The following is a 22,443-nucleotide window of genomic DNA, read 5'->3' on the forward strand; positions in this document are numbered from 1 at the left end:
TATGGCCGTTTCTCAGAAAATTGGGAATCAAACTATCTCAAGACCCAGCCATACCACTCTTGGGCATATACCCAAGGAATGCTCAACCATACCACAAAGATACATGCTCAACTATGTTCATAGCAGGATTATTTGTAATAGCCAGAACATGGAAACAACCTAGATGCCCATAAGTGAAGAATGGATTAAGAAAATGTGGTACATATACACAATGGAGTACTACTCAGCAGAGAAAAACAATGACGGCATGAAATTTGCAGGCAAATGGATGGAACTAGAAAAAAATCATCCTGAGTGAGGTAACCCAAACCCAGAAGGATAAACATGGTATGTACTTACTCATAAGTAGATTCTAGATAGAAAGCAAAGAACAATCAGACTGCAACCCACAAAACCATAAGGCTATATTTATATGATGACATGGAGGACCTTAGGATGACTGTTGCTTATAATAAGATCTGGCTTTACTCAATTACTGAGCAACCCTCAATGAAACATCACAATATTAAGAGCTGCCAGCTTGGGTCGGGCTGGGATCAAGAATAATGGGCCTTAGCGGTTCGTGTTCCTGGAGTTGCGTCCTTGCTAATGGATACCCACATGCTCCAGAAGAGAATTTGATATTGCTGCTGCCATTGTTGCTGGTATAACAGTGGCGACCACTGCTGTTACTGTTTCTGGGATTGCCATTTCATAATTGGTTACTACAGCTAGCACTGTGGAGACCCTGGCAGCAAAAGTAGCTACCACAGTTAATCTTTCATTCTATTGGGCGTGAGAAATTTAGGTCAATAGTTGTATACATTTCAATTGGCTTTGAAAGTTATAAATTTACAAACTCAAGTTCCACTTGCTCTCAGGATACCATCTTACAAGGTCTCCAATTTGCAGTAAAACTCGTTAGGAAGGGAATGGCTCAGTTGCCTTTAACCTACCGGCTATGGGTGGATTAAGACTTCTGTTGGTCTTTTCTGTGTCAAAAACACAGATTGCAAGCCCAGCGCCATTTAGAGATCTCTGGCAACAGTCAATTCTGCAGCTCTCACACAATTGAGCCTGTATGATAATGAGTATTCAGAGACGGGTAATGCCTGGGGGGCACTCACCAACCTAAGACAGAACACCTGTGTGGCCTGGACAGGTGTCTCCATGACAGGCAAGTGACCTGCTGATGTCCCATGCAACCTAAGTCAGAAGCTTATTTTTTAGTAAAAGGTGGGGACCTGTAGGTCCCTGGCCCCCATTTTGGGTAACTGTTGCCTTGCTTGCTGACCTTGACCTTGATATCCTCCCTATGCTAATTCCCTGCGGGATTTCACACCCTCCTGAATGCTTAAGGGAAGCTCCTCGTCTATGAATCCAGCATATTGGGCGTTAACTGCTTAGATGCAAGATTGTAAAACATCAGGAGTGGGGGTGGGGATTTAGCTCAATGGTAGAGCGCTTGCCTAGCAAGCACAAGGCCTGGGGTTCGATCAAACAAACAAACAAACAAACAAAATATCAGAAGCGAACTTCTGCCAACTGGGGTTTCCCCATTGTGCTGTAAGTCTGTATTTAAGACCTCCTCCCTCCTTCAATAAATGACATTAGACATTAAAAAAAGAAGAGGGGGTCAAGAACATGATGGGGAAACCCACAGAGACAGCTGACCCGGTGCTAGTTGGAGCTCACTGACTATAGACTGACAGCTCAGGAACCTACATGGAACCGAACTAGGCCTGCTGAATGTGGGTGACAGATATGTGGCTCAGTCTGTTTGTGCGGTCCCTGGCAGCAGGACCAGGACTTATCCCAGATGCATGAACTGGCTTTTTGGAGCCCATTCCCTGTGATGGGATACCTTGCCCAGCCTTGATACAATGGGGAGGGGCAAGGCTCTCCTTCAACTTGGTATGCCAGACTTTGTTGACTACCATGGGAGGCCTTACCTGCTCTGAGGAGTGGATGGGGGTAGAGTGGGAGGGAGGTGAGGAGGTGGGAGAAGGGGAGGGAGGGGGAACTGGGGTTGGTATGTAAAATGGAAAAAACTTTTAATAAATAAACATTTAATAATAATAAAAAAATAGTCCACCTAGAAACTTAGACATTGGTATAAATTGTCAGTAGCATCTAACAGTAAGAGAAAGTATTTTTTAAAGATGTCAGTTGTATTAATATAGCATATGCAAAATAAAGGTTATTTTCACTGTGAACTGATACTCTTCAGTATGGAATAAATGATATTAATAAATCTATGGATCTCAAATTTATGTTTGAGTGATAAAAGCAAATTATATGTATCAATACAGTACTATGCACACACACACATACATTGTGTAATGTTGAAGTCTGGTTAAATGTACCCATTTCTTCAAATATTTTTTTGTGGTGAAACATTTAAAATCCTTTCTTTTATGTATTTGAGATATATAGTATGTAATTGTCCTCTGGTCATCCTACTGTACAGTACTAACGCACCAAGACTGCTTGCTGCCATCCAGCCTTAACTTAGTACAGTTACAGAAAGGTCAGCCTCCCTCCCTCCCTGACTCCCTATCCTCTAGCTACAACTTCCTTCTACAGAGCTTTACAAAATGAACTTCTAATTAAGTTGTTTTCCTATAACATTCTAGGGTTTTTTATTGGTTGTTGATTAAACTTAAATGCCTGTTTACAAAGCAGTTGGACTTGGTCATTATCCTACATTCCCTAACATAACATATGGACTTACTTCTGTCTTCTCTCAAGGGTGTACAGCAGAAACGTCCTTCTGAGGCTCAAAGTGTTATTCTCCGACGCTATTTTTTGGAACTGACACAAAGTTTCATCATTCCATTAGTAAGTTATTAATCTTAATAAATGTGATTCCCGTCCTCTATATCGTAAGTTCTATGCTTTACCAATAAGTATGTTTATTGATTTAAAATAGTTATGAGAAACCTGGATTCTTTGTTCTCATTCCCTTTGGCAAGTCATTGATCCTCAGTTTGCTTGTCCACATGTGGCTGGTTCTGTGGTCCATAAATACCTTGTACGTTTGTTGTGACATTTTTTTATGTGTATATCTTTATTATATTTGTGTTTTAATTTTACACATCAGCCATGGGTTCCCCTGTCCTCCCCCCTCCTGCCCCTGTCCCCACCTTCCCCCCCCATCCCCTCTCCTCCATTCCCATCTCCTCCAGGGCCAAGACTCCCCTGGGGATTCATTTAAACCTGGTGGATTCAGTACAGGCAGGTCTAGTCCCCTCCTTCCAGGCTGAGCAAAGTGTCCCTGTGTAAGCTCAAGGTTCCAAACAGCCAGCTCTTGCGCTAAGGACAGGTCCTGATCCCACCACCTGGGTGCCTCCCTAACAGTTCAAGCTATTCAATTGTCTCACTTATACAGAGGGCCTGCTCCAGCTGGGGGCTGCACAGCCTTTGGTTCATAATTCATATGCTTCCATTTGTTTGGCTATTTGTCCCTGTGCTTTTCCAATCTTGGTCTCAACAATTCACACTCTTACAGTCCCTCCTCTTTCTCGACAATTGGACTCCTGGAGCTCCACCTGGGGTCTGGCCAAGGATCTCAGCATCCACTTCCATCAGTTATTGGATGAGAGTTCCAGCATGACCATTAGGGTGTTTGGCCATCTGATCACCAGACTAGGTCAAATCAGGCTTTCTCTTGACCATTGCCAGCAGTCTACAGAGGATGTATCATTGTGGATTTCTGGGGACCTCTCGAGCACTCTGCCTGTTCCTGTTCTCATGTGGTGTTCATTTATCATGGTCTGTTATTCCTCGTTCTCCCTTTCTGTTCTTGATCCAGCTGGGATCTCCTGCTCCCCTAAGCTTTCTTTCCCTCGAACCTTGCCCTTCATTACTCCCACTGTCATCCAGGTTGTTCATGTAGAGCTCATCCATTTCTCTGTCATTGGGTGATCCCTGTGTCTTTCCTAGGGTCCCATTTTCTAGGTAGCCTCCCTGGAGTTGTGTAGCAGTCTAGTCATCTTTGTTTTACATATAGTATCCTACTATGAGTGAGTACATACATGTTTGTCCTTCTGAGTCTGGGTTACCTCACTCAGGATGATTTTTTTCTAGATCCATCCATTTGCCTGCAAACCTCATGATGTCATTGTTTTTCTCTGCTGAGTAGTACTCCATTGTGTATATGTAGCATATTTTCTTTTTCCATTCTTCAGTTGAAGGGCTGTTGTGACATTTTTTAAGTGGAGTTGGAGTTTATTAAAAGACCTTTAATATATATTTCAAGCACTAGGATTAAGGGAGAAATAATAGCACTCAGGAAGATACCCCTAAGAATATGACTGTGGGCTTCTTGAAGGATTGTCCTATGTTGTAAGTCTTGATTGAGATACTGATACAATTTTTGACTTGATAAAATTTTATTCTTTTTTATTTACCATTTTTTTAATAGACAAAGAATTGTCTGAGTTGCTTTTCTATTTCTGTGATTAGAGACTATGATCAAGGCAACTTATAGAAGAAAGAGTTTATTGGAGCTTACAGTTGCAGAGGATTAGAGTCTATGACCATCATGGAGGGGAGCATGGCAGCATGCAGGCAGGCATGGTGCTGGGGCAGTAGCTGAGGGTCTTAAGTCTTGATCCACAGTCATGAATCAGAGAGAGCTAACTGGGAATACCATGGGCTTTTGAAACTTCAGTTGACCCCTAGTGACACAGCTCCTCCAACAAGGTGGCACCTCCTAATCCTTCCCAAACAGTTTCACCAGCTGGGACCAAGTATGTAAATACATGAGCCTCTGGGGCCATTATCATTCAGCCACACAGAATGTATAGAATGAAACTGATGGGGGTGGGGCACGCAGTTGTGAAGGGTGGTGCTGGGATTGATCCCAAGGCCTTGCACATGCAAAGCAAATACTCTACCACTGACTTATAGCCCTGGTTTTAAGAGATGAGAAAATTAAGCACAAACAATAAGATTAACTCTATAATTCCAGGTGATAAACAATACAAGATACCACCTAGCTGCCTCTAAGAAACTGATTGATCATCCAAGATGATTACCTAACAGTTAAATACTGAAGTGGAACATTACTGTCTACACCTGTAACCCCAGCACTTGAGAGACAGCAATGGGAGGGTTATTGAAAATTAGAATACAGTCAAGACCCTACTGTGCCATCCTGCCTCAAAAACAAAAAACAGCAACACAAAAAAGAGCTGAGCATGGTGGCACATGCCTTTATTCCCAGCATTTGGGAGGCAAAGGCAGGCAGATCTCTGTGAGTTCAAGGCCAGCCTGGTCTACAGAGTGAGTTCCAGGGCAGCCAGGGTTGTTATACACAGAAAACCTATCTCAGAAAACAAAACAAAAAAATAAAACAACAACAAAAGGCCTTCTTTTGCAAAAGCAAAATCAGGTTAGTCTATCAACTGCACAGTGGAGCATGTGGCTATATCCTCATTTGTATTTGTTATTAAGAACCTTTAGTCAAGTGTAGTCCTTCCCTCTCTCCCTTCCCTCTGCCTTTCCTTTGGTCCTTAGCCTTGACTGCCATGGAACCCACTATGCAGATCAGCCTTGTGAGTGCTAGGATTATATGGGTGTGCCACCACATCTGGACAATTGTAGTGTTTATTAGGTACCCCAAAGCCCATTAAATACATTATTAAAGTTCTATCACCATAAAGCCACAATATTTTACACAAATTGTAGGAGTACTTTTTTGTCAGGACTGCCAGCTCACAAATAACAACAGGGAGACTTACTATTAATTATGAAAGGTTGGCTTTTAGTTTAGGCTTGTCACAACTAGCTCTTATATCTTAAATTAACCCATTTATGTTAATCTGTGTTCTGCCACATGGCATTACCTCTCTTCCATCTTACACCTCCTGTTTCTTCTCTTTGCCTGGAAGTCCTGCTTATACCTCCTGCTTTGCTATTGACCATTCAGCTTTTTATTACACCAATCACAGCAATACATCTTCCACACAGTATACACATATCCCACAACAATAAACCTTGTATTATTCAGATGTTTTATCACTGTGACAAATTCCTGAAAAAAAGTTAAAGAAGAGGGTTTATTTTGACTCATAATTTTAGAGACTTGAGTAAAAGGTTAGCCTGTTGCTATTGCTTTAGGCATGAGACAAGGTAGACTCTCACAGCAATGCAAACTTGTAACACAAGCTGCCCACTTCATGAGAAGGGGGCCAGGCCAGGGTGTACATCCAAGGTTGTACTGTTAGTGACCTCTAGCCAGGGCCTACTTCATTAATAGCCCATTCCATACAAACTCAGCAGTGGATTAATCCACTAATGAATTTAGTACTTTTATGATCCAATCACCTCTCAGTTTCATCACCAGCTAGAGAACCAAGCCTTCAACATATGAGTCTTTTTGGCAGGATACTTTACATCCAACCACAGAACCTCCTTAATGTAGTGATTTTAGTATCAGTGTTAGTCATTCTTTTAGGAACTGAAGTATTTCAATTGAATTAATTTTTAAATTACTATATACACTTTAACTAGTGTAGTGAAGCTATTTTTAGTAGATACTTATGTCACTTATCCAAAGACAATTTACTACTAAATTGCTATGTTAGATATTAACCAGTCTAACATGCATACCAGTTTATCCTCTAGGTATAATAGATGTTTTTAGTGATTATTTTTTTGTTTGATTTTTGAGACATCATCTTTCTAGCTCTGGCTGGTCTATAACTCATAGAGATCCGCTTGCCTCTCCCTCCCAAATGCTGGGATTAAAGGCGTGTGCCACCACACCTGGCCTTGGTGGTTGTTCCATGCATTTATATATGTGCAGCATTCATAGAACAAAATAATTACAAGTGATGCAGACACCCAAGGATCAGCTTAGGTTTGTGTTAGCTGTTACAGACCCAGATATAAATCCCCATTAGGTGGGCCAAGCTGGATCCAGTTGTTGATGAGAAATTACCAGTGGAAGATGTCAGATGCAACAAAGAGGAAGAAATGCCCAGAAAAGCTGCCCCCAAAATGCCCCTTTTACCACAGTACTGCCGCCGTCTCTCACTGAGAGGAGCTGTGGTCAGCGGGTCTTCAGGAGGACTTCTTGAGTTAGGTGGGGTGGATCTTTTCTGGGTGATTCAACCAGTTCCATATCTAACTTATGGTTTCCTTCATGATGCTTTCAGCTTTCTTTCCTTCTCTTAAATACCATCTTCCTCAGACAAGAGCTCTTTTCTGCCCCAGTGATGTGGGGATCTGTTTGAGGAGGGAGGGAGGAATCTGCCATAGTGAGAGCGTGTGGCACTTCTAGATTCAGAGTCATACTAAGCACCTGGAAGTCTTTTTCCCCATCACCCTTATAAATGGAAACCACGGCTGGAGCTAAGTTCCTGTTTCTGTTATTGCTGAAGTATGTCCGCAACCCTGCAAGTTGTAGCACACAGGCTGCTCTATGACAGGGACACGGGGTGGCTGCCTCTGCCTAGTCAGGGTTAGTGCAGGGCAGTGTGCTATGCTTTGGCCCAAGTTGGACCCGGGGAGTACATAGTCCTGGTACATACGTCTACTGAACTAGTTAGTCTGTTGTGAGATTTTTATATAATGCCTGCATTTTGTACTTTAATAGGTCACCTTGGAGTTTCTTCTTCTAATACTGTTTGTTTGTTTGTTGTTTTGTTTGAGATAGCGTCTTACCATGTAGTCTTGGCTGCCTAGAAATCACTGTATAGATCTCAAGTTGTGGGATTAAAGACATGTGTCATCATGTCTGGCTGATACTGTTTTCTTGAACAGAATTTGATACCACATCCAAGAAACTATATAATTCTATGATAAAGGGAACTATGTATGTCTTGTTCCTTAGCACTCCCGCCGTCTGATGTAGGGTAGACTTTTAACTATTTATTGAGTAAATGACTAATACAGCCATATTAAGGAATTTAGTGGAGTGACATCTAAATCTAGGCAGTATCACAATAGCTTGGTCTGGAGATTGCATCATTGCTTTTGTGTCACTATTAACAGAATCTATGAAGATACAAAACAACCTGAAGACCTTTGTTGTTCATTTTAGAAAAAAAGTATTCTTTCTTCATTTGGGGATGGAATTTTGATTCATTTAAACCTGTGCTGTGTTGGGGATGTAATTCAGTGGTACAGTAAGAACTGGTGGTGAGACCTTGGATTTGATGCCTAGAATCAAACAAAACAACTTGTTTAAGTAAATCTACTTTTTTGTTGGTACATAAGAGCATAGACTAAGCTGGGCCTGGCCATCCTGTGACCCTAGCACTCGGTGCAGAAGCAGAGGGTGTCACCAGCTGAAAGCCACCTAGGGCTGTAGGTTTAGATGCTGTCTCAAAAACAACAGAACCAATCAAAGAGCTTTAGAGTCCAATTCCCACTGATAAATCCACAGCACAGTTCCTACACTGAGGGCCTAGGGATTATTGTGGAAAAGGGAATGGAATGTCTGTAAGATCCAGAGAAGCAGGAAGTTTTCTGTGAGATTGTATCGTGGAAATATCAGAAGCTACACCCATGAAGTCTCACCACCACGGCTGCCGAAACATGACCAAGCAGTGATGACCATAGACATGCTCACATAGAAGGGAATTCACGAGGCTTCGGCCCTAGACAGAAACTCCAGCCAACCAAGACATGCTGAGAGTGGGAGAAAGTCTCCCCGGGCGGGAAGAGCTCACCATTGGCTCTTCCACTACCAAAAGGTCAGCCCCGAAAACACACAGACAAGTAACATTATACAGGCAGAGCAGATTATATTTATGTATGTGAGAGAGACCACACACACACACACACACACACACACACACACACACACACACACACATACACGACCACAGTTAAAGAGGCCATGAATGTGAAGAGACAGTGGGCTTGTGGTTATATGGAAGGTTTGGAAGGATGAAAGGATGTAATTATAATCTTAAAAATATTTAAATAAATGGCAACAATAAAAGAAGGAAAAGTGAAAGGATATCAAGTATCTCTAAATTCAAGTCCACATAGTGAGTCTGCTCAGGCTGGTTAGCTTTGAAGCTTCAGTCTCCCAGTAGTTACTTGCAGAAATCATGGTTTCAAGGACCACCAGAGATGAAGCATTGAAAGTGTTAAGTACATTTTCTGACATAGTTACTCAACACAGTTAACTATTCCATTCAAATTATAAGGGGCTGGAGAGATGGCTCTGCAGTTAGGGGAACTTGCTGCTCTTGCACAGAGGACCCGATATCTGTTCCAGCACCCATTTCCAGAGGCTCAAAACCACCTGTACTTCTAACTTGAGGGCATTTAACACCAGCTTCTGGTGTCCATGAGTATGAATGTGCATGTACCTGCACACACACATAAATTTAAAAAACCTTAAAAATATATCTGAGTTTAGAGCCAGATAGAATAGCATAGTCCTGTAATTCCAACAGTTGGCGTGGGGGCAGGAAGATCATGATTTCAAGGATAGCCAGGAGTACATAGCAAGACCATGTTTGAACAAACCAAAGAAGGGCTAGTGAGAGAGCTCAGAAGGAAAGACATTTTCTACACAGCCTGGCAACTTGTTCAGTCACATGTAAAGGTGGAAGGGGAGAACCAACCTGCAAAGTTGTCCTCTGACTTCCATGTGTATGCTGTGGCACACAAGCCCATATAGATCATGCACTCACACATAAATAATTTTAAACAAGGGAAGATAGGAACTGGACACAGTGTCATGTCTCAGTTACTTGGGAAGCTAAGGTGGAAGGTCACTTGAGCCCAGGAGTTCAAAATCAGCTTGTGCAGTACAGCAAGCCACAATCTTGGAACAAAGGAAAAGTAATCTGTTTTGAGTATCCAAGTCTTAGTTAAATTTTGTTGAAACATGACTTCCCAAGTCAGTTTAACTGGAGCAGTCTTTTGTAGGAAAAGGTGAAGTCATTGAAGGAACATGATGGAATAACTTACATTCGGGTTGTCGAGATGCTCACTGGGGAATGGCACTTGCTGCCAAGCCTCACAACCTGAGTTCCATCCTGGATCCCTGAGATCTACATGATGGAAGGGAAGAGTGCTTACTTCCACATATATGCCATGAGCATGCATGTGCACTTGCATGCACATGTGCCAAGAGAAACACACGCAGTAAATAAATGAATGTAATAACTTAAAAATGTTTTTTTAAAAAACCACTGTGGATCACTTTTCCTTTCTATATATTCACAAGATCTATCACTTCTGTGACTCCATGAGGTATGCAGTTTTTTACCTCACCACCAAGCAAGCAGTTAGTCACATGTTCAGTCACATGCAGTTCTGTAGTAGATACCAGCAAGGTGTCCTTGAATTCAATTCTGACACTATACCTGATGATAGTTTCAGATGCCAAATGCTGAGGGCTGGATTCTTGAGTTTGCTCTACTCCATGTTAGATGCCAGTGCCAAGCTCCAGTCTGTGCTTAGTACTGATCCACTGTAAATCCCATAATCCCTTCTTCAGAATCTACTCATTTACTTGAGTGACTCAGGGAAACATTGATGTTAGTTGGTTTATTATACAAAACATTACAAAGAGTACAGATAGATAGATAGGATAGGGTATGGAGGGAGAGACATAGAGCTTGCATGATGTCTCTGAATGTGCCACCCACTATAAATGTCATGTATTCTGCTGTCTTGAAACTCTTCAGCCCTTGTCCTTTGGATTGCTACAGAGACTTCATTGCATAAGCATGATTGAAGCATGTGTATCTGTGTCCAAATGTTATTGGTACAAAGAGTGCATGTTCTGGTCCGATGCTATCAGACTGGGTGGTGAAAGTCAGCAGTCTGTCTGTCAGATCCTTTCCTTGCAGGTGTGATTGAGACTCTTTCTGAACTGCAGGTCTTAACCACTCCTTCCAGACAACATAGAGAAGTCATGGTCAGCAAGGCCAGGGAAGATGAGATTTTTGTAACCTACTGTGGGGAAGAGAAATTCTAGGGGTTTTTTTTTTGTTTGTTTGATTTTTCCGAGACAGGGTTTCCCTGTGTAGCTTTGCGCCTTTCCTGGGACTCACTTGGTAGCCCAGGCTGGCCTCGAACTCACAGAGATCTACCTGCCTCTGCCTCCCGAGTGCTGGGATTAAAGGCGTGCGCCACCACTGCCCTGGCAAATTCTAGTTTTTATGAACTACCTATAGTAGAGAGTTATAAGCCAGAAACTGGGTGGAAAAAAAAAAGTGTGTGTGTGTGTGTGTGTGTGTGTGTGTGTGTGTGTGTGTCCTAGTATGACTTAAAAAAACATTTTATTAAAATGTAAGATCCTTAAGTAAGACTGTTAAGAACTAATATTCATTCATCTATCTATCTATCTATCTATCTATCTATCTATTTATTTATTTATTTATTTTGGCTTTAGGAAAGATATGTGGCAAGCTTGATGCCTTTGCAGAAAAGTATTTCTCCATGGAAGGTATGTGCTAGTTAAGTGATTTCCTCTTTGAGCTGTCTAGCTATAATTACCTTCTTTGAATAGAGCAGTTCCTTATCTCTAAACATAGTATGCCTTGTTTTCTAGAGTCCACCCCAGTTAAGACAGTTCCTTCCAGAAGAATTTATGAAGACACTTGAAAAAACAGGGCCTCAGCTCACATCTGGAATAAAGGGCGATTGGATTGGACTTTACCGGTTAATCACTTTACTTATTTTCCACCTACCTGTGAATCTTTATTTAAAAAACTAGTTGTAAAACCTAGATTAGTCATGTAACATGTATCTCTGGACTATAAGAAAGGAATGAAAGGCTAGCATGGTGGCACATTGTAATGCAAACACTTGGGAGGGAGAGTCAGGAGGATCCAGAGTAAAATGTCATTCTCAGCTTCATAGCAAGTTTGAGGCTAGCCTGGGTTACTTGAGACCCTGGGTAGGTTTGTTTGTTTACTTTTTGTTTTATTTGTTTGTTGTCTTGTTTTTAAGAGGGATATTGAAAGAAGAAATAAATATTAACCAAACTTTGCCTTTTTTTTTAAATTCATTTTTGTAGGCAGTTTCTAAAGTCTCCAAATTTTGATGGCTGGTTCAAGACCCGTCGGAAAGAAATGACCCAAAAATTGGAGGCACTCCATCTAGAAGCTCTTTGTGAAGAGGTTAGAAAACAGTGTGTTAGTATGATGCAAGTATTAAGAGTACAAAAAAAATATTTTTAGAGATTGAAAACAATACTTAGAATCCACTTTATTACATTTACTTATTTTGTGTGTGTGTGTGTGTGTGTGTGTGTGTGTGTATGTGTGCATGTGTACATGTTATAGTGTGAGTGTGGAGGTCAGAGGACAGCTTTCATGAATCAGTTCTCTCCTACCCTGAGGGTCAACAAGGTCTAAAGTAGGGTGTCCAGCTTGGCAATAATGCCTTTATCCACTAAGCCCCACTTTATTATTATAAATAGTACTCATAGCTAACGTGCTCATATCTTGTCCTATGAGACAGGGCTCTCTTAATTATCACAAAAATCCCTTGAGGTGGGGGTGTTGTGATCTGCATTGTGCTGCAACTGTGGTTTAGGAGTTAAGTGAACTTGCCTCAGTTTGCAGCACCCCAAGTTATGAAGCCATGGAGTGCTGTAGTCTGCTTTTTGGTCTACATGAACTAATTGTGCACCTCTCTTCCCAGTTCTGTGTTCAGACCTCAGTTAGTAGCATGAAGTCACCTGCAGTGGGAGTATTATACCACAGAAATTGGCAAATCTATAAAGCAGAGTGCACCTGGGATCAGGACTCCCGCCCTGCTGTGTGGCTCCAGCTGTTTCCAGTGTGACTTAGTCACCATCTCCAGTTAGTGCTGACAGTTTGTTCACGTGGTCGGGCTGCATTTTATAGCTGTAACTCACACCAGCCTACTTCAAAGGGAGCTTCTTGAGATGATACAATCTTAGTTTCTGTTGTATTTCACTTTAAATGTTGAGGTGGGCTGGTCACAGTGTTATCTTTCCTAATCATAAACTCCTAGTGACTGTGGCTTTTAGACAAATACCATGATGAAAGCAGCCACAAGTAAGCCCTATGAAAATTTTATTTGCAGATAACAAAATTTATATAGAGTAATGTATTCACATTTGGTTATCTTGACTTCTTAGCTAAAAATTCCTTATAAATTACTCTTATAATAAAAAAAGATTAATATTTATTGCATTGAGCTGCTGTTTTGTTTTTCCCTCTTACAAAGGGCCACCTCAGAAAGGAGTTTTCTTAAGTTTTATTTACAATTGTTTTAGCAAATGTTAAAAATGATCTCCTTAGCAGTTTTGAGATTTTTGTGAAAATTCCCTTTGCACTGTCCTGCTGTGTTGGAGTTGTATGTCCTGTCTTCTTTCCCATCTTGTCTTTCCTTTCCACTGGCCTCACTAGTTGAGATAGAGAGGCTTGAATATTTTTTGAGTATGTACCAATTTGGAATTTCCTTACTGTCTAGGACCTCCTTCTCTGGATCCAGAAACATACAGAAGTAGAAACAGTAGACCTTGTATTGAAGCTTAAAAATAAGTTGGTATGTAACTAAAGAGATGAAAATATAATAATATATAATAGACCTTTTTGTGAAAATGTATTTCTCATCTGAGCTGATTCTTACTATGTACTACAGAAGTAACTTTTTAGGAAAGATTTGAGATTGGACAATTGGTGGTATATCTCACTAGAAGTATTTGATCACTCAAACAGATCATAGTGATTTCAAATTATTCCAAAGCTATTTAAATAATTTTAAAAATTACTTGTGAGTGTTTGGCCTGTACTTAGTAAGTGCACCATATGCATGCAGTGCCTGCGGAGGCCAGAAGAGGGCACCCCATCCATTGGAACAGTGAAACTATGTATGTGCTGGGAACAGAACCCAAGTCTTGTCCAAAAGCAGCCTGCACCCTTAACTGGTGAGCTGTTTCTCCAGCACCTCTAAAGATACTTATAATGGAATCTTTTGAATGCTATAAAATCATCATCTCACTTACATTTTATGCTGTATGATATCCTCAGGCACCATTTGTGAATTTATAGACTAACCTATTGAGGTCCCTTGACACCCTCTTCCCCACTTAGTGGAATATCTCTACAGTTTTATTTTCTGTAAATTCTAGACTAAGACCTAAAGTTTCAAGATAGTGGGATATAAAAAGTGTTTATATGGTAAGCACAATGCATTAATGCAGACTCACTCAAACTATTCTTTGTGCAGTTGCAGGCTGACCGAGAGCATTTACCTGTGAAACCGGACACTGTGGCAAAGTTACGGACACATATAGATGCAATTATCTTAGCATTGCCAGAGGACCTGCAAGGCATACTGCTCAAGACTGGCATGACATGATACAAGGTTTCCAGCCAAAAAGGACTGTACACCATGAAGCGAACTGACATTTCCTCCAGACGCACAAAGGAGCTGTCTGAATGGCAGTAACATGGAAAACAGCCAATAGATACGAGTGGAAAGACTGAGCTGTAGAAAGACATTTTTAGTACATTCTGTGGTGGTTCCACAATACTGAAAGTCCGAGAGACATTTCCCTATTTTTAATCATGTTCTGAAGTGCTCTTAGGAGAGACCTGTGGGCCATCAGTTAGACTCCAAACTGCAGTGCCGGCATTGCAGGTATTTTTTTTAAATTGGTGCTGCTTTGCCCAATCATGTTGAAACTCAGGGGAATAGGAAAATAACGTTCACACTGGCTGTCTTCTTAAGAAGGAAAAACTGAATTTTCCAACTCTAGTTGATATAACTGAGGCTTATGTAGTGCCTTCCATTGTCCTATATGTTTCACAGGGTCCAGCTGCTAATTATAAAGCTTTTCCTTTTTTAAATTATGATACAAAACTTTTTAATTACGTCAAGATTTGTTCAAAGTGTTTCTTGTTGCCCCTCATGTTTATTGACAGGTGTTTTAAATTATCATGTAGCTTCTCATTTCACTGTTGGTTTTTGTTTTTTTACCTTTTTCAAAATTAGGTTTTTACGAGTTTCTCCAGAGGAAGGAGGCATCATATGTAGTTCTGCTTATGGAAGAGTTGATCTTCCTCTTCCCTTTTACTAACTGGGCCTGTATAAATTAATTAGCTTGAATGTCTTTGGAAGACATTCTCACTATGAACGTCATAGTCAGCTGTTTGTTTTTTTAATATTTTTATGTCAAAAGTATTCATAAGCCATTTGTGTAATAATTATTTGAGGATTTTAAGTTTAATTTTCAACATTATTTGTTGGGTGATACTATTTCCCCTAAATTAATGATTTTCAGAATACTTTTCTTGCTGTTGTTTGATATGGTAACTTTTATCTAAATCAAAATTATAGTTTTGTTTGTTTGTTTGTTTGGTTTATACTACCTTGCCAAAAGTAGAAGAGTATTACTTGATGTGTTTAGATTGTTTGGTTGTGTTTAAATGGGAGTGTCTGCAGAAGCCACTGTTCAGATAGGCACACAGGAAGTAGCACATATGTAAATAGCTGTGTCTTAAGTACCCTCCGAACAGCCCAAATTAGGTGTATGTGTTTTTCAAAGAGTGGCTTCAGAAGCCATCTCTTGTTCTCTATTGATGGTAAAGGGCATTCCTGATCTAAGATGGTTCCTTGTGCTTGTGACTGTGGTCTCAGAGCCAAGTGTGCCCTTTAATCATGGATGCAGTCTCTTGAAGCAAACCACTGTCATCGAAAGTAATAGGGCATTTGGACGAATCATTTGTGTGGATTGTATGGGTTATTTTGTGAAACAATACTGACCTTTCAGAAAAAGGGCAACTACTTTTTTATGCTAAAGTACTGCATAACTTTCTGGGAAACTTTATTTAGGTAGAAATGGTCATCTTATTATTTTTCAGAACAATGTATTTTAATAATTTCACAATTTATATACAGTTTGTAACATGAATATGAAAGTCATTAGTGTTATATCAAGGATGTTTTGAAATATACTTCTGTGGGATATATCACTTGAAATTTATTTTGCACACCTAAAGAATAACATGAAATATCAATTAGCATAATAATGCTGTCTTTACATTTAACACATATAACAGAAACTTAACACGTTAAAAACCAAATCTTACTCACCTACTTTATCTCTTAACTTCAAATTATGTACCTGCAAGAATATCTTAAGGTTGCATTGGAAACCCGAGAAAGACCGAATGGGAACTTAAATTTTCATGTGATTTTCAGAATTGGTTTTTTTTTTTTTTTTTTTTAGAGTTTAGTATTCAAACCCCGCCACCTAATGTGTTATCTCCACCAGCATAAGAAGGAATCAGTGCTTTTAGAGTGTTATGTAATGCCTAGTGCCTTCTATTTACAGTGGAAAAGAGGTTTTGTGGAGGCATTTATGGTCATTACCAAAAGCTGAATTAAAGCCTTGGATTTTAAAACACCTGGATAGCTTGTGTTATGTCTCTTCTCTTCTGGTCATTTCTTGTTTTGAAAATTCAGGTTTTCATTTCAGGTTTTCTTGTGCCGCAGGCTAGCTTCAAACTCGCTGTGTAGCCAAGGATGACCTTGAACTTCCCATCTTCCTGTTTCCACCGCTTCAGTTTGGGGATCACAGGCCTGTTCTACCATGCCTGGCTTATGTAGTGTTGAGGTTTGAACCCAAGGCTTCATGCTTTCTAGGCAAGCTGTCTGCCAACTGAGCTGCATCATCAGCCCTAACTTGTATTTCTTATATTTGGAATATATGGGAAACATACATAATAAACCTTGTACATTATAAAAGTGTTTAATTTCCAGATGGTTTTTTCAAATGAAATTAAAATCAAAATCTTTTTCTGTATATTTTACTATGAACAGGGTGAAATTAAAAGATTAGTATCTTAGTCCTAAGAGATCAATAGATTTAACACCCCAACATTATAGATTATGAGATAATCTGGTAAGTAAATTAACCAAGCATAGTGACACATGTCAATAGTTGTAGCTACTTAGGATGCTGAGGCAGGAGAATTTCTTTTTTTGTTTTGTTTTGTTTTTCGAGACAGGGTTTCCCTGTGTAGCTTTGTGCCTTTCCTGGAACTCACCTGGTAGCCCAGGCTGACCTCGAACTCACAGATCCGCCTGGCTCTGCCTTCTGAGTGCTGGGATTAAAGGCGTGTACCACCACCACCACCACCACCACCACCACCACCGCCGCCTGGCTAGAGGCCATGATTTTTTTTTTTTTTTTTTTTTTTTTTTTTTTTTTTTTTTTTTTTTTTTTTGAGAATCTCTTGATCTCAGGAGTTCAAGGGAGTCCTGGGCAGCATAGCACGGCCTAGCACGACCCTGCCTAGGTGAAAACAAAACCAACAAAAAACCTCTTTAGTTTAATTATCTAGGTATTGTTAGATTATTTTATTTTATTTTATCTTTACTTAAGAAAATACCCTTGTCAGGTGAGCTGAGAAGATAGCTCACTTGATAAAGTGCTTACTTTACAAGTGGGAAGACACATTTAAAAAGCCAGATGCAGTGGCATATGCCTTTAATCCCAGCATTGGGAAGACAGAGGCAGGTGGGTCCTCTGTCCCACTCACCAGCCACTGTACCTACTTAGTGAGCACCATGCAGTGAGTGACTGTCTCTAAAAAAACAGCACTGTTCCTGGGGAACAGCACTCAAGGTGGATCTCAGACTTGTATGTTCACAGACTGATGGGCATCCATATGAACACCCATACATAAGGCTGGGCCTGGTGATACTCACCTTTAATCCCAGCACCTGGGAGGGAGAGGCAGGAGGATCCCTGTGAGTTCAAGGCCAGCTTGATCTACATAGTGAGTTTGAGGATATTGGGACTACACAGAGAATCCCTGTCTCAAAAACAAACCCAAAAGTCAACTACCCAAACATGAATGCAACATATAAACACATTGAAACTTCAATTTGCTTTCATTTCTTACTGTTTTTTAAGGTAGCAGCTATAATATAACAGTGATAGAGAGTTTGCCTGCCATATACAAGGTCTTAGGTGTGATCCCCAACGTCAACAAAAAGAAAGAAAAATGAATCTTAACAGTAACTGTGGACAAGCAAGATGACTCGGTGAGTAAAGGCCCTTATAGCCAAGCCTGATGAGCTGAATTTGATCCCTAGGCCCAACATGGTAGAAGGAGAGAACCAATTTCCACAAGTTGTCCTTGAACCTCCACATGTGTGCCATAGCATTTGTATATAAGTTTGCACACACAAATAAATGTGATTAAATTTTTTTTCTAAGATAATGGTCACATTCTTTGGCTTTCATCATTTTTTAGATTATTAGTAAAATCCAAGTGGAGCATGCCTGTAATTGTAGCAATGTGATAACTTGGTTGCTATTAAAAAGCTAATCTAGGAGCTGGAGAGTTTGTTCATTGGTTAAGAGCACTGGCTGCTCTTTCAGAGGTTCTGAGTTCAATTCTCAGCAAACATGGTGGCTCACAACCATCTACAGTAGGGTCTGATGCCCTCTTTGGCATAAGGACATACATGAAGATAGAGCACTCATACATACATGAAGACAGAGCACTCGTACATAAAATATATTTTTAAAATGTTTATTTATTTGTTATGTATACAGTGGTCTATCTGCATGTGTCCCTGCAGGCCAGAAGAGGGCATCAGATCTCATTACAGATGGTTGTGAGACACCCTGTGGTTACTGGGAATTGAACTCAGGACCTCTGAAAGAGCAGCCAGGGCTCTCAACCTCTGAGCCATCTCTCCAGCCAAAATAAATATTTTTTAAAGCTAATCTATTACATTAAATTATTTATCCAGAGTAGGGCATGATGTAATCCTAGCAGTTGGGAAGCTGAGGCAAGAGGATCTTGAGTTTGAGGTCAGCTTGGCAACATAGTGAGACTTGGTCTAAAACAAAGAAATTATCTGTAATTACAGAGGCCCTTAGCTTTATTCAACTATTTGTTTTGGGGGAACTAATATTAGAAAATTAGTATTTTCCACTGAGTCATGAGGAAATGCAAAAAAATAAAATTTAGATGGATTGAGTTATGAGCAAGTGAAAACAAAAAAGACAGTTTCTCATGGTGTGTGTGTGGTGCATGCACACCCATGTGTGCAGGTGCATTTGCATGCACATATGAATAGAGAAGCTGGAGGAAGGCTTTCAGTGTCTCCCCCTATCCCTCTCTGCCTTATTTTGTGAGATAGAGACAGGGTCTCTCACTGACCCTGAAGCTCAGTTTCAGCTGTTCTGACTGCCCAGGAGCTTCTCTTACCCAGTGCTGGGGTACAAGTGTGCAAGGCCATGCCAGCTTTTATGTGGGTGCTGGAGACTCACATGTATCATCCTGATTGTACAGGCAGCATTCTTACCCTCTGATCTGTCTCTGTAGCCCCCAAAAGTCAGTTTTGGTTTAAGATTTGTTTGTTTTCTTTTTAAATTTTTAGATGGGGAGGGGAGGGAGGGGGGGGGGGGAGTGTGTGTGTGTGTAGAAATCAGAGGACAACTTTGTTGAATTGGTTCCACCTTTATGTAGGTTCAACTTTAATGAGGTGGAATCCAGCTCAGGTCCCTAGGTTTGCACAGCAAATGCCTGTCTGCTGAGCCATCTTGCCACCATGGAAAATACATTTGGTTTTGGTTTGTTTGTTTTGACAAGGTCTCACTATGTAGCCAGGCTGACCTGGAACACCCTGTATATCCCAGGCTGGTCACAAACTCACAGAGATCTATCTTTCTCTGCCTTGTGAGTGCTGGGATTAAAAATGTCCATTCGTAAACCACCATGCCTGGCCTAAAAGACAAATTTTAGTTACAGTTTTCAGATGCATCTTTTATAAATGGTTCTGCCTTTCTCCTGAGTTTGTAACTCCCTTAACCATTTTATTAGAATGTTTATTAAGATTGTCTTTATTTACTTATTTTTTTTCAGACTAGCCTCAAACTCACTATGTTAGCAGAGGTGACTGAATTCCTGATCTTCCTGTCTCCATCTCTCCAGGGCTGGGATTCCAAAAGTAACCAACTGATGGGGAATTGACATTGTAACACAGGTTTTGAAACATGAACAGAGTATGTCTTCTCATTTATTGATATATTCTTTAATTTTGCTCAGAACTATTCTGTAGTTTTCAGGATTCGGTTTTTCCATTTCTGTCAGATTGGTCTTTAAGCCTGACATCGTTTTTTTGAAGTGGAAGAGCAGCACATTTTGATACACTGATCTTGTTATCTGACAACTCCTTTATTATAAAGTTTTAATATTGCTTCAGACTTTTTATAGAAAGATTATGGCACACATAATAAGGACTGTTTTACTTCTCCTTTAGTCTGGATTGCTTTTTATTATTAATTTTCTTATCTAACTGTATTGGCTAGTATTTGTAGTACAATACTGAATATTATTGGTAAGTGTAGACATCTCTATTTTATTCCTGGTCTTAAAGGAAAATATGCAGTCTCTAATCAAGTATAATATTAATTACAGAGTTCTTTTAAATATATTTTTTACCTTCATTGTGTGTGTGTGGCCGCACACATGTGCACACTCACTCACACATGTGAGTGGATACTACATCTGCCAGGGTAGCTGGCCAGTGAGCTTCCAGGCATTCTTCTGTATCTGTCTCTCCTCTCCCCTTAGGAGCATACATATACCTTTTATGTTCTGGGGTTTGCTACTCAGTTGCCATTGGTTGTGTGGCAAGCACTTTTACCTACTGAGCCAAGTCTCCAGGACCTGCTTCCTGTCTTTTAGGGGTCATTGCTGCATCTGAAACATTGTCTCATATGTTGCTGGTTTGGTGTTTGTGTTGTTCTAGTTGATAAATATGATCCTTGTTCCTTGATTTTTGCTAGCAGGAAGACCTAGCAATCTAGTTTTAATGGGCTTCTAGGCTTGAGAAGTTTTAAAATTTGAGAACATATACATATGAATTTGGTAGTACGTGATTTTTTTTTTTTTTTTTTTAAATACAGGATCTTGCTGAAAAGCCTGGCATGGAACTTGCCATCCCGGGATAACTTCAAACTTGTGATCACCCTCCTGCCTCAGCCTCCTGAATGCCAGGATGATGTATCTACACCACCACATCCTGTTAACATGAGGTAATGGTTTCATTATCACTACCAGTTCTGAAGACAGGATTAGTGACTCATTAATTCTAATTCCAGGTTGGGGAACATTTGTTAGGTAGCTTGTTCCTAACTTTCTGTAGCACCGGGGATATTTTCAATAATTGGGAGCATATAAAACATTTGTGTTGGGTAGGCATGGTGACTCACACCTATAATCCCAGCATGGCTAAGGCAAGATTACTATGAGTTTGTGGGCAGCCTGGGCTACATAGTGAGGTGGAGGTGAGCCTGGATTGCAGTGTTACTGTCTCAAACAAGCAAAAAAAGAAAATAAAACCAAAGAAAACATTCATACCATACAAAGGCCACAGATTTGTGTGAAGGGAAGCTTTGAGATAGAACCTTTTTTCCTTAATGTTGCTATGGTACATAGTAAGTGAATTTGACATTATCTTTGAGCAACCCAACATGCAAGGCATATGGTTTGACTCTCCATTCCCACCCCCACACACATTTCTCATTTTCTCTTGCCTTCATTTCTTTTTTTTTCTAAAGATTTATTTATTTATCATGTATACTGTGTTCTGTCTGCATGTGTCCCTGTAGCCCAGAAGAGGGCGCCAGATCTCATTACAGATGGTTGTGAGCCACCATGTGGTTGCTGGGAATTGAACTCAGGACCTCTGGAAGAACAGCCAGTGTTCTTAACCTCTGAGCCACCTCTCCAGCCCTTGCCTTCATTTCTTTAACTGGAACCTTTATAAAGGTAGATACAATACTGAAATAAGGGCCTCAGTTGGTATACTCTTTGTGAGATTACTGTAAAGCATGTAGAAAACATCTAGAAGTCAGAATGTGACCACTATAAATTCTGAAGAGAGATGGCTTAGCTGGTCGAATCCTAGCCTAGCATGCAGCAAGCCCAGCATAAAGTGGACATGGTGTCAGATACCTGGAGATAAGATCAGAAGTTCAAGGTCATCCTCAGCCACATGAAAACTGTCTCAAAAAAAGAAAAATTTATTAAATAAAAAAGTCCTGTAAGAAATGTTAAAATACGAGCAGAGGTTAAGAGCACTGACTGTTCTTCCAGAGGTCCTGAGTTCAATTCCCAGCAACCACATGGTGGCTCACAACCATCTATAATGAGATCTGGCACCCTCTTCTGTATACATAATAAATAAATAAATCTTAAAAAAAAGAAATGTTAAAATAGTTTAATGCATATATAGTATTTCTTCCTAGAGCAATAAAGTAAGGGTAAGGACTTCCCCTCAGTTGGACAAGTAGGTAAATTTGAACTTCGTAAAGTCAACAGACTTTATTATTCTCTTCCAAGTCAACAATATTTCTCAAAACTATTAAAGAGCAAACACAACCTCGACCTCAGGAAAGCTTAGATCCAGATGTACAAGACTCTCTCCCAAAATCATGTGGAATAAATAAAACATCTTGTTAAAAAAGAGTAA

The 22,443-nt window shown here is 40.2% G+C and overlaps 2 protein-coding genes across 4 annotated transcripts in view; one reads left to right on the forward strand and one right to left on the reverse strand.

The window, feature by feature from the left end:
• Dennd6a (DENN domain containing 6A) overlaps positions 1–16,354 on the forward strand; it is a 57,308-nt gene extending 40,954 nt beyond the window's left edge. Inside the window, exons 15-20 of one of the 3 annotated variants that reach the window (XM_036198942.1) lie at positions 2,731–2,820; positions 11,354–11,407; positions 11,513–11,622; positions 11,981–12,098; positions 13,408–13,482; positions 14,167–16,354. In XM_036198942.1, coding sequence (XP_036054835.1) covers positions 2,731–2,820; positions 11,354–11,407; positions 11,513–11,622; positions 11,981–12,098; positions 13,408–13,482; positions 14,167–14,298 — 579 coding nt within the window. In that variant the 3' untranslated portion in view covers positions 14,299–16,354. Of the gene's footprint in view, positions 1–2,730; positions 2,821–11,353; positions 11,408–11,512; positions 11,623–11,980; positions 12,099–12,609; positions 13,483–14,166 lie in introns of those variants that run through there. The other 2 variants (XM_036198943.1, XM_036198944.1) reach the window with 2 other exon arrangements.
• The window catches only part of Pde12 (phosphodiesterase 12), an 86,186-nt gene that overhangs the window by 31,703 nt on the left and 32,040 nt on the right, over positions 1–22,443 (reverse strand). The window lies entirely within an intron of this gene.

This window comes from Onychomys torridus, chromosome 9, assembly GCF_903995425.1.
Source record: "Onychomys torridus chromosome 9, mOncTor1.1, whole genome shotgun sequence".
Lineage (NCBI taxonomy): Eukaryota > Metazoa > Chordata > Mammalia > Rodentia > Cricetidae > Onychomys > Onychomys torridus.